This window comes from Lathamus discolor, chromosome 4 (genome assembly GCF_037157495.1).
Source record: "Lathamus discolor isolate bLatDis1 chromosome 4, bLatDis1.hap1, whole genome shotgun sequence".
Lineage (NCBI taxonomy): Eukaryota > Metazoa > Chordata > Aves > Psittaciformes > Psittacidae > Lathamus > Lathamus discolor.
In genome coordinates, this window is record NC_088887.1 from 107,065,993 (window position 1) to 107,084,215 (window position 18,223).

Here is an 18,223-nt window from a genome sequence, read left to right on the forward strand (position 1 = left end):
TACAGTGTACTTGTTAATCCTTTGCAAAACAGAAATATGCTTTACTATTTTAAAGTCAAGAAGAAACAACTTGAGGAAGATTTGTCACTGCTTATGCATTCTCCTATGCTTTGAATTTAATTTTACTTCTCTACAGTAATACAATGCAAGCTAATCGATCTCTTTCTCATTTTATAGTTTGGGAATACCTGCTACTGCAATTCAGTTCTTCAGGCACTTTATTTTTGTCGACCATTTCGAGACAAAGTCTTAGCATACAAAAGTCAACCAAGAAAAAAAGAGAATCTCCTTACATGCTTAGCTGATCTGTTCCACAGTATTGCAACCCAGAAGAAGAAAGTTGGAGTAATACCTCCCAAGAAATTTATAACAAGATTACGAAAAGAAAATGGTAACTTCTCTTCTTTTTTCTTGTGTAATAACCATAGCTATTGCGATTTAATTCTGAAGCTGACATAGTGGGATACCTATATATTTGTTACACATGGAAAGTGTTCATAGTGCTACAGTATAATAAAGAGGTGTCCCTAGAATAAGGGTGTAACCTGGAGCTGTTTAGAGAGAGAACCCTTGTCTGTCTCTCTTCATGTAGAGCTGAGGGTATTGTCAGGGGCTGCTTAGGAAATTGCTTGCTAATTTTGCCTCTCTATGAACTGTGTTTTTAAAATCAAAATTCACTGCACAACTTTTGCTCTGCGTTTAAAAGAACATCGCTCTTTGGATGCAGGAATCAGTCTCCCAAACTGAGTGTGTGGGAAGGATGGTAAGACTTTTTCCTGCAAGAATCTATCTTAAAACCGCACAATTTTTAAAATTCATTTAGAATATATGCAGTCCATAGCTTGAGCTACTTTTCAAAGGATTAATGAATTTTAAAATCACTAACTAGTTTTGTCTTATTTTTTTAAGTGTAATTGATATCCTAAACCACAAGAGATTTCCAGAGATTTTAAACATTTCTGGTTTCTTATCTGCAGGGCTAATTGGTCAGAATGTTTTAGAAAATCAATGTTACAATATAAATGAAGCCTTGTAATCTAGTACTCAATTTGCACACTGTTACATAAAAATATAACATAAAACCTTTCCAGAAAATAAATACTGGATTTGAATAAACTGTATAAAATACCATATTTAACACACCTGCATGTTCATACTGTTGTAATCTCTGCAAGACTGTATATGCAGGCCAGAAAAGTATTTAAATGCTATGATGACCATCTCTGTAGTAAAAACAAGAAATAATATTGTGATAACGTTCCTAATTCGAAGTAACCCCTCCAGTAAATGCACACCATAAGTTGTAATAATATTGTTTAAAAAAGGCTCTCAGATAATGTACAGCCTCTTTCCTATGGCGAATAGAAACTGTCATTCACTTCTTTGGTAAGTATACTTGAGCAATATGCATGCATGTTGATGAATTTACAGAAGTAGTTCATTATATCAACAAATGTTGACTAAATACAACAAACATGGAGAATGGTTCAAATGGAATGCAGAAAGTAAGCCACAGGAGCCATTAAGTTCTTTCTAAAATCTGCTCTTTTTAATGCTTAATTACATCATTCTAAGTGGGAGAAGGCAACTGGAAACTCTTGGAGAAATCAGATGAGAAAGTTCAGCTCTTGTTGGCTTTTTGGTTTTCATTTAATGATAATACTCTCACCTTTTCTGCAGATAAATGGCTAAATTGTCAGACAGTGATTACATGGACATCATATATGCTATGATGTGATTATTGTAAAGGTATATAATTTTGAGCTTTAAAGAAGAGATAATTAACAAATCAGGTATGCAACACCACTTGTAGGTTCTGTTTCCGTTATTACCTGGCTATACCAGGGTGATGACTGAGAACATAATGTATTCCAGACTACAGTGCTGCTGTTGCATTTTTATTTTCAATGTCTGAATACAGCATACATGTATTAATGACCTTAAAGCTTAGCTGGCTGGAAGCAGCTGCTGGGTTGAAGTCAGCTGAAGGTATACTGTTACGTTTGCTTAAATTTCTTTAATCATAAAAATGGGCAGTGTGTACCTTTCATTCTGTTGTACTTACGTCTGATTTACTGACTGGGCACATAGACCTGAGAGATCTGTGATGCAATGCTGTGAAGAACATCTGAAGTGTTTTACTTCAAGAGACTTGTAGCTCTTGTTCTGCCTTGATTAAATAAAGACCTTACAGTTGGATAGATTCAGAGTGGAACTTACTCTCAAAAGTAGTGTAGTAGTTAATTAAATAAACTTCTTGATTTGCACTCTTGGCTGGCCTGTTGCACTACTTAACCTCTCCAGATTATCTAGATTAGCATCAAATTCTCTCTACTTTGTTCTAAATAGGGATTTTTTTTTCTTTTTGAAGTTTACTCCTGGATGCCATCAAGTGATTGATAATAAAGCTTCCAGGTAGTTCCTGTATGCATGTTAAAATTTCAGCTTCACTGAGTATCTTTTCCATTCATCTTCCCAGTCTTGGGGATTATCCCTCCACCGAAGGCCAGTTTCATAGTATATTCTTGGACTGCAAACAAATTGCAAGTTATAATTAGCTGAAGTAATTGCACATTGAAAGACCTGCATGATATTAGCTAGTGATATAAAATGCTTTTTAAATGGGCAAGTAAATTTCCTTGTAACAATTCCTGGTCAGAAAGAAGTAGTAACTATTACTAAGCCTGGTTCAATGCCTTTATGGTTTTCTTAGCCCCATTCTTTATGTGAGAATTTGTAGCAGCAGGAAATTTCTCAGGTTGATATCCCAGGGGACTGCAATAAACAATGTACCAATTTCAACATAAGCCGGAGAGAAGACTTGTAAGAAATAGTTCAACTTCATGCTTTAATCTGTATCATTGCTATACATTGCAAGTATGTGAAACTATTCCCCTTCCACTGAATTAATCCTAAAATTATTATGCTTAGAAATGCTGAGAGAGTGAGGACATGAAACGTAAAGCATGGTGAGTCCATTATTATCTATCTAGCAGGTCCACCGGTAATAAAGGTGTCACATATACCAATATCTAGAAGCAGTACTTCGCATCTTGAAAGGCAAATCTATTTATTACTAGAAGTCCTTATTTGAAACCTGTTTTCTGTGGCTAGAACCTTAAGCTAATTTGGCTTCTGCAGGTACTACCTCACTTAAAAAGCTTTGTTTAAAAGTATGAGTATCTCTAGACTTTTCATCTTATTCTTACTTTCATTGCTAGTATTTATGACACTGTGCTTATGATGGAGCAGTAGACTTAAAGCCCTAAAAGTGAAAATAAATAAAGCAATGTTTTGAGCATTTATTTTTCATGTTCTTCCTGTGATAGTACGTGTCATAGTTTGGGTTGGAAGGGACCTTAAGGGTCATCTAGTTCCAGCCCTGCTGCCACAGGCAGGGAAACCTTGTACTAGACCAGGTTGCTCAAAGCCCCATCCAGGCTTGAACACTTCCAGGGATGGGGCATTCACAACTTCTCTGGAAAACCTGTTCCAGTGCCTCATTAGCTTCACCTTCTGGTTCCTTACATGTTCTTGAATCTCACTTGCTGTGAGTGGTTCTTAAATTTCCCAGTCCCTATGTTTACCTTCTGCTACTCGGGCGGTGTGGCTGGAGCAATTGCTGGTGAAGACCAAGGCAAGAAAGTCACTAAGTACCTCAGTCTTCCCCATATCCTGGGTAACAGGCTTCCTGTTTCCTTACTGAGAGGGCCCACATTTTCCCCATTCTTCCTTTTATCATCAACATACCTGTAGAAGCTTCTCTTGTTACCCTTGGTGTCCCTGCTCAGGTTTGTTTCTGTCAGGGCTTTGGCTTTCCTAACCTGATCCCTGGCTGCTCAGACAATTTCTCTGTGTTCCTCCCAGGCTACCTGTCCTTGCTTCCAGCCTCTGTAGGTTTCCTGTTTGTGTTGGAATTTCTCCAGGAGCTCCTTTTTCATCCATGCAGGCCTCCTGGGTTTTTTGGACTTCCTCTTTGTTGGGATGCATTGCTTCTGAGCTTGGAGGAGGGGATCTTTGAATATTAACCAGATTTCTTGGGCCCCTCTTCCCTCCAAGGCTTTATCCCGTGGTACTCTACCAAGTGGACCCTGAAGAGGCCAGAGTCTGCTCTCCTGAAGTCCAGGGTAATGATCTTGCTGTGCACCTTTCTCACCACCCTAAGGATGTTGAACTCCACCATTTCTTGGTCACTGCAGCCAAAACTGCTCTTGAGCTTCACATTCCCCGCAGCCTCTCCTAGTTGGTGAGAGCAAGGTCCAGCATAGCACCTCATTGGTTCCTCTGTCACTTGAAGGAGGAAGTTGTCATCAGCTCACTCCAGGAATGTTCTGGATTGCTTATGCCCTGATGTGTTGTCCCTCGTGCAGGGATTGGGGGTGATTGAAGTCCCCCATGAGGGCCAGGGCTTTTGAGGGTGAGGCTGCTCATATCTGTCTGTTGAGAGCCTTATCCCTCTCTTACAGACACTGAAGCTTCATGTAGATGAGGAAACATTTCCTGTCATAAGTTCTCGGTTAATTTATGGAAGGTATCATTGTCTAATGCCATTTGATATGCCCTGTGTTATCCAAGACATTGACCTAAGCTTGGCAGAGATATCATAGCCCCTGTAGGAGAGTGAAATCATCATGGACTGGCATGTGGAGGCTGGATGGGAGGAGCTATAAAATTTCAGGTGGCACTGTACGTACACCTGTGTTTAAGCAGCTGAATCATGCCCTAGTTTGCTTGCAGAATGGCTCACTCCTCTGTTAATTCCCATCAGGTGAGAGATTTCTGGGAATGTAAGCTGACTTGCCCTCCCCTCTTCCCATCCCCTGCGTTTTTGGCTTAGTTTATGAAGTATGCATTTTGTGTTGATGTTGTATTATCATGAACGATTCAAGAAATAAATATAAATAAAGACTGGTTTTGAAATTTGACTTCTCTTAAAAATGTTTTTGTAGTATAGCGCTAGCCAATCAAATAAAAACTCTGTCGTTTTATGTTGTAGAGCTTTTTGATAACTACATGCAGCAGGACGCACATGAGTTCTTAAACTATCTATTAAATACAATTGCGGATATCTTGCAAGAGGAAAGAAAACAAGAGAAACAAAATGGTCGCCTACCTAATGGCAACATCGACAATGAAAATAACAGCCCGCCAGACCCAACCTGGGTTCATGAAATCTTTCAGGGAACATTAACTAATGAAACCAGATGTCTTACGTGTGAAACTGTAAGTCTGTATGTAATTCATAAAATGAACTCTTCTTTGTTTCAGAACTTCATGTTTCCTTATTCATTTATCTCAACAGACTAATGTACTAGTTTTTTTTCTTTAGAAATCTTATGTTCATATGAGCATTTGCATTTTTCTTTGTTACTGAGAACATTTCAGCAACTCATTTGTGAATTGTAGGAAAAGGGTTATGCTGATACTAGGAAAATGCTCACTTGAATTTTTGTCTGTGTGATCATAATTGACTCTACTCTACTCTTGTGAGACCCCACCTGCAGTACTGACTTCAGCTCTGGGGCCCCAGCTCAAGAGGGACATGGACCTGCTTGGGCGAGTCCAGAGGAGGCCATGAAGATGATCAGAGATCAGAGATAAGAGATCATCTTCAGCTTTTCAATATTTAAAGGGGGCCTCCAAGAAATCTGGAGTGGGACTTTTTACAAGGGCATACAGTGACAGGACAAGGGGGAATAGTTTTAAATTGAAAGATGGAGATTTAGATTAGGTATATTCTTTACTATGAGGGTGGTGAAACATGAACAGGTTGTCCAGAGAGGCTGTAGATGCTCCATCTCTGGCGGTGTTAAAGGCCAGGTTGGATTGGGCTTTGAGCAACCTAGTCTAGAAGGAGGTGTCCCTTCCCATGGCAGGGGGGTTGGAATGAGGTGATCTTTAAGGTCCTTTCCAACCCAAACCAGCTAAGATTTTATGATTCTGTGAATTTCAGAATTTAGATTAGAGAATGCTAAATTGACGTATCCCTAAGAGCAATGAGGCCTGCTACTTGGGGATGTGGAGTTCTCAAATTTAATGTCATAGAATCATAGAATAGTTAGGGTTGGAAAGAACCTCAAGATCATCTAGTTCCAACCCCCCTGCCATGGACAGGGACACCTCTCACTAAACCATCCCACACAAGGCTTCATCCAACCTGGCCTTGAACACCGCCAGTGATGGAGCACTCACAACCTCCCTGGGCAACCAATTCCAATGTCTCACCACCCTAACAGGAAAGAATTTCCTCCTTATATCCAATCTAAACTTCCCCTGTTTCAGTTTTAACCCATTACCCCTTGTCCTGTCACTACAGTCCCTGACAAGGAGTCCCTCCCCAGCATCCCTATAGGCCCCCTTCAGGTACTGGAAGGCTGCTATGAGGTCTCCACGCAGCCTTCTCTTCTCCAGGCTGAACAGCCCCAACTTCCTCAGCCTGTCGTCATACGGGAGGTGCTCCCGTCCCCTGATCATCCTCGTAATGATGTCATGATGACCTGGTGTCATGCTTAGTGGTAATAAGTATTGTGATTCACCAATTTCTAGTTTTAAATTTAAAGCCATTGAAATCAAGAATCTGTGGTTGGCTTTTAGCACTGAGACAGTGGACTGAGATTCTCAAAGAACATAACTTAATGTGCAGGAAAAATAATGCTTTTTTATATGTCTTTTCACAGAAATTCTGATATTAGACCCTGAGAAATAAACTACTCATTTGAGCAAGCTATACAAAATTTTCTCTGGAAATAGATCTATAAAAAGAAAAAGCATATATTTCAGAAAAAAAATCACAATCGAATTTTAGCAGCTTGAGAAAGAGAAAAAGCAGTACAACTTGAAAATCACAGTAATTCTGTTCTGATCTATTCCTTAGATATAAAAAAACTAAATGACTGTATTTTGTATGACTTCATACCTATTTTGCTTAATTAGGTAATGGATGTATTTCAGCATGACCTTGGAAAGGAAGAATTAATCAAATTAAATCTGTATGTTTCACATGCAATTTTCTCCATCTTCTAGAAATACCCACCTCTCTTTTATTTCAAAGAAAATAGCTTCCTAATGTCATATATAATGTAACTGCAGCCCTTAGCAGATCATGGTATTTTGCGTAATTTGGGTGATGATTTCTGGCTACCATATTTTCTTTCCTGGTGGGTTTCACCTCTCTAATAACTATCTCATGGCAACTATCAATTGCTTCTCTTTTAGTTGTTGAACTGATTTTGTTTTTCTTCTTGAAACATTAGTTTAGCTTAGTCTCTTAACATGACTGACATCATTAACCTTTTCTTATTATGGCATCATGAGTTACTGCTGTCAGGATTTTGATCTAGGTACAGTCCTTAATACAGTTTTTAAATGCTGTTATGCTCTTTGCCAGCATAATGTATTAGTTACCAGGCCTATCGCAATTTTGAGGTTTACTGAGATGGGTCAGTTCTATTTTTCTGTTAGCTATTGCTAAACAGGATACACCATGTCTGTTTGCCACTGTGCCTCCTTGGACAGTTGGATTTTAAATCCAGTGTTGTAGTACACATGAGGTTTTAGTATATTAGGGCCTTTGTTTTCCAATAATAGTAATTTCAATTTCTAATAATCTGCAAACTTTTATCAGCTTCTGTCTATTCAGTATATCAGCTTGTTTCTAATTAAAACACAGCGACCTGAAAATGAACACTTAGAAATAGATTTAGACACATTAAATAAGTAGTGTTGCTGTGAATACTATCTTACTTTCAAGTATAGTGAGCATATATGATTGTTTTAATGTTTATTGGAAGCTTTTGGCATTTAGACTCGTTCTGTGTTAAGAAATATAATTTAAATGTCAGGAGTACTTGAATGCAGCTCATGTGGAAGATTACACAGCAACAGTGGATTAATTAGTGCTTTTTAATGATAAGACAATAACCTTAGTATATTATTTTATTTAAATTTGGAATTTAATGCATGCTTAAACGTAAAGCATAATGTATCTTTGCTCTAAGTGAGAATTAGTATCTTCTAACTGGCCAAACCTACTCAGTGTTCCTAAAATCACCATGGCAAGATTTTGTTCTAATTTGAATTGTCCTGACTGTAGAAAAGAGCTGCTTTCCAGGACACATTGTCTCAGCCCATCCTTGTGATAAAAAATTAACTGATTAAAGATTTATCCTCAGTTTAAGTATGGACAGTGGATACAAGGAACATAGATATGATTCTTTAACGAAGATTTGTGTCGTGGGTCAAGCCACACTTTAAAGTAAATGTTACCACATGGTCTGTAAGTTGTTTGTACACGCTTTTAATGTGATTTTGTGTTATGATGCTTTCTCCCTTCCTGGGTAGAGGTAGTATGATGAAGTGAATGTTACAAATTTTTGTGGCTAATTGATAAAAATGATTCAGAAGTTATTTGGTTTTACAGATTTATCTGACACGATTTAAGGAAATCATAACAGTAAAACAAAAAATAATGTAATTGACCACATTGAGGGTAAATCTGTAACAGATAAATGTGGGCAATATTCCTACAGAGAAAAATAGGAAATTGTGTTGGGTCAAAAGCGCCAAATGTATCAATAATGTTTTTCTACAGCTGATGGTCTTGCTCTTGTGTTCAAATGACTCTATAGGGCATAAAGTTCTGGCTCAGTTCTACTTCGGACTGAGAGAAGGCAATAAGGCAAATCTCAGTAGTCTCTCTTCCGGGAGTACTATAGATACTATAGAAGTGTTAACTATGCCCTACTTCTTTCTCCTTTTTTTTTTTTTTTTTAATAAACCCAGGATAAGTCATGTCTTTTGTTTCAGCTTCATTTAAAAATAGTTTCTGGTTTTGCACACATGGGAGCCTACAGCTGCAAAACCTTTTTTGTCAGTAAGCTGATTCACATTGCTAGTGAAATTCCAGACTGAAAAAGATACAGATTCCAGGAATTGTAGCCTTCTGAGTTTTCTGTTCTTTGTGACATTGGTTGTCAGAGTACAGCTGAGCTGTTTGAGTGCAATTATGTCCTTGATGTGAGAAGAACATACCATCCCCTTTAGCCAGGATACTGAAGCACCCAAATACTTCACAATTATTCAGATATTCCTGTTAGGAGCACTCAAATGGCTTTTTGAACACATCAAGGCTTGATTCTGCAAGTGATGGGATCTTCTGACCATGTCCATGTTTTCTTCATTCTCTCTATAATTAAAAGATATATATATGTATATGTATATATATATATATAGCATTGGTGACTTTAGTCTAAGAACCTTACTGGTGTTTATTTGAAACAAAACCTCTGCAGAAGCGGGGGGACAGGCAGGCTGGTCAGAGTGGAGGGTGACTTTTTTGTTTAATTAAAGCTGTCTGAGTTAATGTTAAAAAAAAAAGTACTGTTCAAATACTAATGTTCAAAACCTCTTAATTTTTAAGACTAGCAATTTCTAGATTATCAACATAGATGGAAAAAGTCCACTTAGCTGTTCTTTAATACAGCTGTTAATGGTTCTTCATGATCCTAAGTGCACAATGGACCGTCTAATCTGAAGGAGGCTCTCTAAGGATGCATTATCTCTAAGAATGGAAAAGTTCCTTTTGTGAATTTCTGGTTTTAGTACCGATCTCTCTTTAACCAAGTGCAACTCATCCCTTTCATCTTCTCCAGCTCCTCCCTGCACTTGCAGCATCTGTGTGAGATAAAGCAGACAGTGACATCTTTGTTGTTTCATGGGTTGGTTTTTTTATTAGACCAAGAGAGGAAGAATTCTCTAATTGCATGTCTGAATAACACTGATCACGAGTCCTTAATTCCAGCTGTCCTAGCTGAAGACTGCAGCAGAGTATTTTCTAGAACCGATGTGTTTTTTTCCTGAGCCATTCTTAATCCCTAGGCTAAGATGACTTCCACCAGAGTTCCTAGTGTTATGAACTTCAGTTTGGTAATTCCAAAAGTGGTTTCAATGGGATATTTTGAAGAATTTTCCACACAACTAAATCATAGTACATCCCTGAAGACAGTGCACCACACCAAAGATGCAGGCGGCTTTTTTTTCCCCACCCTGAAAACATATTGGAAGTTTTCCATATACATTATGTGATCTCTTTTAAAGTATGAACATTACACTTCAGCAAGTAAATGATGTAGTAGATGTGAATTATACTGGCATAGTGACATTTTTTGTACACGTACACTTATTCTTGCAAAGAGTAGGTACAGAAGAATAGGAGGAATGCTTGCCAAGTCCTCTCACAGATATTAACAGAAGCTTGTAATTTCAGAAGTTTTTGATTTGCCGTGTGGCATTAATTCTCAAAAATAGTTGACTATCTGTATCTATCTTTTTTTTTTCTTCCATGTATGTTGTCCTTAGGAACTGGGTGTTTGTTATCTCTTGATAAGAAATACGAAGAAAACCTTCCAAAATCTCTTTTTATTCTGAGTTGAAGGGGAACATAGACCTCATATGTTTTAAAGATCAATTTACAGTAGTTCTGTTGTAGCTGTTTAACCTTTCCTGCGTTCAATCAACAAACTGCAGCCAGGCATCTTTTCTAAAAGCTTTTACTTTTGTACCTAGGAGTAATAAAAAGGAGAGAACATTCTCAAAAGTGGCATTGGGTGTCTCTAGAGAGGAAACACTAGCAGACAAAAGTTAAGGCTGCAGACTGCTGTTTCCTAAACCTTTTGATAACATAGTTGGTTTTCAGGGCAGCTGTGGATTTCATCCATCACCATTTTTCAGGATTGGTGGTGGAATATATTCTCTCCTTCTAGGAATTTCTTTTTGTAAGAAATGGCTCTGTACTATTCTGTCCCCATCAGACCAAGTCCCAGGCTCTCATTTACTAACTAATTTGCTATCTGCTGCTCATTTAATAGTGCGAATCTAACCAGGAAGAGGCTTCAAAGTATTTGTGCTGTTTATTAAGGACACTGTGACATGCAAATACACAGCCCTCAGTGGGAGGGAATCATAGGAGAAGAACAGTGGTGAAAGCACTAAATAGAAGATGATTGTGTTCTTTTGAAAAGGGTAAGGTGTACAAGGAACTTGGCATTAATATATATTGTTGAGCTGCAGTCACAGCATAATGACAACTGGCATTACATGCCCTCGCAGACACATACACACTTCCCTCTTTTTGAACAAAATCAGAAACAGATCTAGCAAATCTCTGAAATAGAAAGGCCACTAATAACAATTTTTAAAAGGCTGTTATAAGGTAAGAAAGGCATTCTGTCCATAGAAAATGGTACTGAGAAACAGAGATAAATTCGTGTGACTTGGTTTAACTATAATCTATTGGTTCTTTTCTCATGCAGATAAGCAGCAAAGATGAAGACTTTTTAGACCTTTCAGTTGATGTGGAGCAGAATACTTCAATCACTCATTGTTTAAGGTAGACACAAAAATCTGAATTTTCATAGTTTGTCTTTTATCTTTAACCAAAAAAGCAGGAAGTAAAGCTAAAAGCTCACAATTCTAGCTTATGTAGACTTAATAGTATAAAATTATGTTTATAATATGCATCTTTTTGTGTGTGTTTCAGAAAACAAAATAGTATCTGTAGCATTTTTCTTTTTTTTTTTTTTCTTTTCATTCAGGGGTTTCAGCAACACAGAAACTCTGTGCAGTGAATACAAATACTACTGTGAAGAATGTCGCAGTAAGCAAGAAGCACATAAAAGGTACATTGGATTCCAGAAGGACAAAAAATAACCTGTGCATTTCCTGAAAATACTCTTTATTTCCTTGTGTGTCTGTGTATGAGGCAGGGGGAGAATGTTCTTTTTCCCTTAGTTTTTCTCACTCTTCCTCCACTGAAGAATAACTTAGTTTCCAATTGCTCTAAGAATCAGTTTGATAGCACTTTTTTTCCTGATTCAATCAGAACGAGGCTTGTAATTTTTTTTGTTAACTGAGTTTCTGCCTTCTTAAAAGTGCACAGTTAGTTGTGCTGAACTTCTGTTTCACAGTGCTCTTGAAAAGCATCAGGAGCTCTGTAGAAGCCTGAAATTCATGATATTTAAAACCAATTCTTGTCTGCCTAATAATCCTTTTAGTCTTGCTTGAACCTTTGAAAAACCTCTGATTTTATGTACTGTGTGGTATTTATTATCTGGGAAGGTATTTGGTTGGGAGTGGAAACACTGACATGCTCTACTGGTTGTACCACTGATTCTGGTTCTTTGGTTTAACCACAGATTCAGCACATGGCTTTGTCATATCTCGTCTGCAAAGTCTGCCTTCACACATTGCCTAAGCTTACTAATTGGTGTGTATTAGAGGGTTGTGAAGCCAGGTCTGTCCTGTTGTTTTTTCTGTTGCCTGCGCTCTTTTACCATGTGGGAGGTAATGTGATTCCTGGCCAGGATAAGCTGTGTTGATGTAAACCTGTACTGTAGGCACTGCCATATTGGCAAAACACAGCTTTTATTGTTTGTGCTCTTCATGTGGTCTTAAGTTCAGTTTCACTACAGTCATCATTTTCTTTGGTCCCTATAACAGGGAGCTTATCTGTGGTAGTGTCTACTCAGTTAGCAAAAGTGGTGTACCGAATCTCTTCACCAGTGAGAGAGAGCTATTCTCACAGTTATATTACAAGAAGAGGACTTAATTTTGAAAAAAGAAATAGAGCAGAAATTATGTCTATATCTCAGTAATACAATAAATTGTAACCCTTATGAAAAATAGTTCCTTCTGTCATCTTTCTGCCCTTTTCCTGTTTTTTTCCATTTCCTAGTCCATTTGCAGGCCATGGAGAAAATTTGAGTCTAGCAGGGTTTTCCTACAGGTTAGTATCAGTCTGAGTTTAATGAGAAAAGGGGAAGGAAGGTGAGTTTTCAAGGATTTTGTCCCCAGGCCCCTCTCTTTTGAGAAATGTACAGACATAATTCCTGATACTCTGAAAATGTGGTCTCAGTAGACAAGTCTGAAACCTGGGCTGTGTTGTTGAGATTGCTGAGCTGGTTTTCAGGGCTGAAATTCATCACAGTGTTGATCTAAGGTAATCAGCTGTGCTGAGAAGCAGAGCAATCCAGCTTGGCCACTCTCTTAGTGTGGACAGATTCATTGCCCAGAAAGTGGAAGTGTGTTTGCTGCCAGGCAGCTGTGGTTGGCTGAGGAGGATTTGTAGGCACTGATGCAAGATCCCAATACCTCCAACTAGGGAAAGGGGCCAATGTGCTCTCAGTAAAACTAGGTAATCTGGCTTTGACTGGCATAAAATAATGCTGCAATATTTGTACAAAATTACTGTGCTTGAGCACAGCATTATCTTGTTTGGGTGGAATGAGGTATGATGCATAACAGTGTGCTTTTTGTATCCCTTGGGGATGCTAAATGAATTGCTTGATATGAAAACTTGGAGTAATACACATGTAACAAAGTGGCGTAACAACGCTTACTTTAAAAAGCTTGTTTGACTTGGCTGGTTTACTGAGTAATTGGCCTGGAACAGGGTCTCTGGAACAACTTTGTTGCAACACCTCCGCTGTATACCAAGTGGGATCCAGGTTATGACTTTGGGAACTCAGGAAAGCTGTAGGTAGGTACTTTTAAAAATGAAATTCTGTGCTATATGGTTGTTATGTCTAAATTACTATATGGGTTCATCATGGCTGTTATATATTATAGCTTATTGTTCTAAATGCATTTGCAATTCTCAATTGTGAAAATCCCCATTTAGCAACACAGGACATAGTTGTAAACAGCTAAATAGTTGAGCTTCTTCTAATGCTTGCAGAACTATTTTAAGACTTCAGTAAGACAGGGTTCCTGTTTGTTGATATCAACTGAATGTTTCGGATGGATACTGGAAATACTGATGGATTTTTGGGTTGTTTTTTTGGTTTGTTTTTCAGGATGAAAGTAAAAAAGCTGCCTATGATTCTAGCTCTCCATTTGAAGAGATTTAAATACATGGATCAGCTGCATCGATACACAAAACTCTCTTATAGAGTAGTTTTTCCTTTAGAGCTTCGTTTGTTTAACACCTCAGGAGATGCCACCAATCCTGACAGAATGTATGACCTTGTTGCTGTGGTAGTTCATTGTGGAAGGTAATACCTCTATTTTATGCAAGCATTTTTGTGTAGCGTAACTATGTTTAAAAATCAGAACAAAGCACCCACTGCCACATAACTCTAATAGCATTTAAAGACATCTTAAATGAAAAGTTTCTTAGGAAAGAAAGCATTGTGGGAAGATGGTACCAATCCTGACGGCATATGGCTTTGTTGCCATGATAGTTCATTGTGAAAAGTGATAATAGTATATTTCACATCACAGATTTTTGTATGAACTGAATTACTTTTAAACCCCCCCACAAAACTTGCAATATCGTATTACTCTACTAACATTAAAAGATAACTTTGAAAAAGTTTCTTAGGAAGGAAGGCATTATGGAACAGATTCCTTTACGAAGTGTTTCTTTTAGGGTGTTTTCTTTTGAAGGCTTGAGCAACATTTTCTGAAATATATCCATATATTACTAATTTTGTTGATTACTTTTGTTTCCTTGCTTTTGAAATATGACTGTTAGAGTTGTATTTGATTTTGCTATGTTCAACAAATGTTCTTGTGGCTTCGAGTCTTAAAAAGGGCTGCTCTACAAACTGCTTACTGAGTAGATACAAGCCCCGAAGATGAAAGTGATGGTTTAACATCTAGAATCACAGAAAATTTATGTTGTGAAGTCAACTACTTAAAGCTCAAAACAGGGCTGACTTTGATATTAGATTGCACTGTGCTCAGTCTTGTGGCTAGGAATGCTGATTCACTGCCTCTTTGGGCGGTTTGCTCCAGTCCATCAATGTTCTCACTCACGCCTCCATTCCTCCCTAGATAGACCTAGGATTACAGTAGAGCTAAGATGACTACATCTCAAGTTGGCCAGCACAGTTTTGGAAAATAAGCCTTTGTGCCATGGTTTTCTTGTACGCTCTTGTTCTGGATTATAGGGAAAATCTGTTCTGTCCATATATGACCATTCTGTCCAATTCTGACCATTTCTGTCTCCCTCATTCAATCTGCAGTCTTGGAACTGCATTCTCAGAGCCATGGCACAATACAAACCCTGTTTTTATTGAGTTATGCAATTTGGTACCCAGACATGTGCCTCACAGGTCGCAACCTTCCCTGCCTGATCTAGACATAAAATTTGTATGAGTGCTGTTAGCCAGTTCAGGCAGTTCCAAAACCGCTTTAAGTAGTCCTCCATTTTCAGTTGTAAGGTTCAGCTATTTCAGAAAGTGTGTTATTTCCTTACTTGAAACCCGATTAGAAATAGGGCACCATTTGAGTTGGGGTTTTTTTCTGTCATAATTGTGGAGAAATTTCTTGTCTGCCATAAACTGAAGAGCTGTGCATTGTAACAGTTTCAGTTTAATTGTGAGCCCTTCTTGTTGCTGTGAGGATTCTTGGGACTTCTAAACTGTCAGTTGAATTCAGTTTTTGCTTAGAGTGGGTCAAATAAAAAGGTTTCTTATAGAGACTGTAGATGAACAGCAGCAGCTCTGCAGCTTCTTTCTGAAGATCAGCAATAGTTTGGGATTTGTTTTTTAATTTCATTTCTCTGTCTCTTCATTTATATTTTCAATGCCTGTGCTGTTTATTCCTCATTTGAAATTATAATCCTTCTTTTAAAACAACATTAAATGTAAAGATAAATAGAACCTTTTTATGAAGAAGATATAAGTGGAGGGGAAAAAAATGAAAAGCAGAAATTGTAGCAGTAGCCATTTTAATTACTGCTAAATATCACTTTTCTCCAAGAAAAAAAATTAATGAAATATATTCCTACAGACTTACGTTTTACTGTCTGTGTTCTTTCCTAATTTTATTCTACAGTGGCCCTAACAGAGGACATTATATTGCAATAGTGAAGAGTCATGATTTCTGGTTGCTTTTTGATGATGATATCGTTGAGGTAAGCTTTTTGTAACCATGGCCTTTTTTTCTCATACTGACCAGAGCGTGTGCACACGCTCCCTCCCCAACATGTACATGGTTAAGTAAAGTAAAAGGACTGGTATGCAAATGGAGACGGTTCAACCCAGTCTAAACAAGCACTAGCTGAGTGCAGAGCTGCTCCTTGCAATTTGACTGTACAATACTTTGAATACTTTGAATTGCATTTTGGTTTTTATGCTTGAAAGAAACATCCTTGTTTATGGCCACTGTCTTTCACCTTTGTTTAATAAGCCATTCCTGTGGCCAGGATACAAGGCAAATAAAGATACATGAAAAACAGCGAGGTGCTTGGTGACAGCCAGCATGGCTTCACTAAGGGGAAATCCTGTCTGACTGATTTGGCAGCCTCCTATAATGGGGCTACGGAACAGATGGACAGGGGTAGAGCAGTTGATGTCATCTACCTGGACTTGTGCAAAGCGTTCGACATTGTCCCCCACGACATCCTTCTCTCTAAATTGGAGAGACATCAATTTGATGGATGGACCACTTGGTGGATAAAGAACTGGCTGGACGGCCACACACAAAGAGTTGTGGTCAATGGCTCAGTGTCCGGCTGGAGACCGGTAACGAGTGGTGTCCCTCAGGGATCGGTGTTGGGACTGGTCTTGTTCAACATCTTTGTCGCTGACATGGACAGAGGGATTGAGTGCGCCCTCAGCGAGTTTGCCGATGACACCAACCTGTGTGGTCCGGTTGATATGCTGGAGGGAAGGGATACCATCCAGAGGGACCTTGACACGCTTGTGAGGTGGGCTGATGCCAACCTTATGAAGTTCAACCATGACAAGTGCAAGGTCCTGCACCTGGGTCGGAGCAATCCCAGGCACAGCTACAGGTTGGGCAGAGAAGAGATTCAGAGCAGCCCTGCAGAGAAGGACTTGGGGGTGTTGCTCGATGAGAAAATGAACATGAGCCGGCTTCAGTGTGCGCTCACAGCCCAGAAAGCCAACCGTATCCTGGGCTTCATCAAAAGGAGCGTGACCAGCAGGTCGAAGGAGGTGATCCTGCCCCTCTACTCTGCTCTTGTGAGACCTCGCCTGGAGTATTGTGTGCAGTTCTGGTGTCCTCAACATGAAAAGGACATGGAACTGCTGGAACAAGTCCAGAGGAGGGCCACGAAGATGATCAGGGGACTGGAGCACCTCCTGTATGAAGACAGGCTGAGGAAGTTGGGGCTGTTCAGCCTGGAGAAGAGAAGGCTGCTTGGAAACCTCATAGCTGCCTTCCAGTATCTGAAGGGGGCCTATAGGGATGCTGGGGAGGGACTCTTCATTAGGGACTGTAGTGACAGGACAAGGGGTAACGGGTTAAAACTTAAACAGGGGAAGTTTAGATTGGTTATAAGGAGGAAATTCTTTCCTGTTAGGGTGGTGAGGCACTGGAATGGGTTGCCCAGGGAAGTTGTGAGTGCTCCATCCCTGGCAGTGTTCAAGACCAGGTTGAACAGAGCCTTGGGTGGTATGATTTAGTGTGAGGTGTCCCTGCCCATGGCAGGGGGGTTGGAATTAGATGATCTTAAGGTCCCTTCCAACCCTAACTATTCTATGATTCTATACAAATAAATAGCTTTTACTGCAGTTCTTTTCCACGGGCAGTTCATTGGAACAAGCCATTTGTTCATATTGTCTAGGAGCTTATGATTTAATGGAATGGATCAATGTGGTTGGCTGTTTTATCAGGTATCCTGGATTGTTTTAGATGAAGGTGTAACAAAACTCAAAATAGGTACAAACTTCAGATTTTTGAAATTTGACCCTAAAATTTTCAAGTTAATCACTGAAACAGGAGCCTTTTGCTTCTGGTGGTATTTTTGCCGGTATTAGCTGTGCTTCCAGGAATTACTCTCATTTAAAAAAAGCAAACGGAAAAAAACAACAAAAAAACAGTTTTTAACTAATTTCTTGGAAGAGCCGAATTCCCTCCGACAATTTTGACTTTGTTATCTTTCTGTTTCACCAGTTGTATTTTACTCTTTATTCAGAGCCAGAACAGGAACTGCTGGTTTGCCTGTATTATATCATCTCACGGTTTTCGCTTGTTCTGTTGTCGTCCTTTTGTTCCCCTTGTCTCTGCTTATGCATGAACAGAAGTATGATTGTGCTGTCCAAGTTCTTTTTCTGCCTTTATTTGAATTAATCCAATGTATAAAATGAATAGTTTATATTTTCCTTAAAATGCACAAAAATCTGTGCGATTGAAAAGAAGAAAAATGAGTGAGACAGGTATTGGACTTGCATTGTTAATTGGCAGGGCAAGTCGA

At 38.8% G+C, this 18,223-nt stretch overlaps 1 protein-coding gene across 1 annotated transcript in view; it reads left to right on the top strand.

The window, feature by feature from the left end:
* USP12 (ubiquitin specific peptidase 12) overlaps positions 1–18,223 on the top strand; it is a 40,705-nt gene that overhangs the window by 18,782 nt on the left and 3,700 nt on the right. The window contains exons 3-8 of the mRNA XM_065678485.1: positions 178–391; positions 4,997–5,223; positions 11,310–11,386; positions 11,592–11,675; positions 13,851–14,048; positions 15,838–15,916. Coding sequence (XP_065534557.1) covers positions 178–391; positions 4,997–5,223; positions 11,310–11,386; positions 11,592–11,675; positions 13,851–14,048; positions 15,838–15,916 — 879 coding nt within the window. The remainder of the gene's footprint in view (positions 1–177; positions 392–4,996; positions 5,224–11,309; positions 11,387–11,591; positions 11,676–13,850; positions 14,049–15,837; positions 15,917–18,223) is intronic.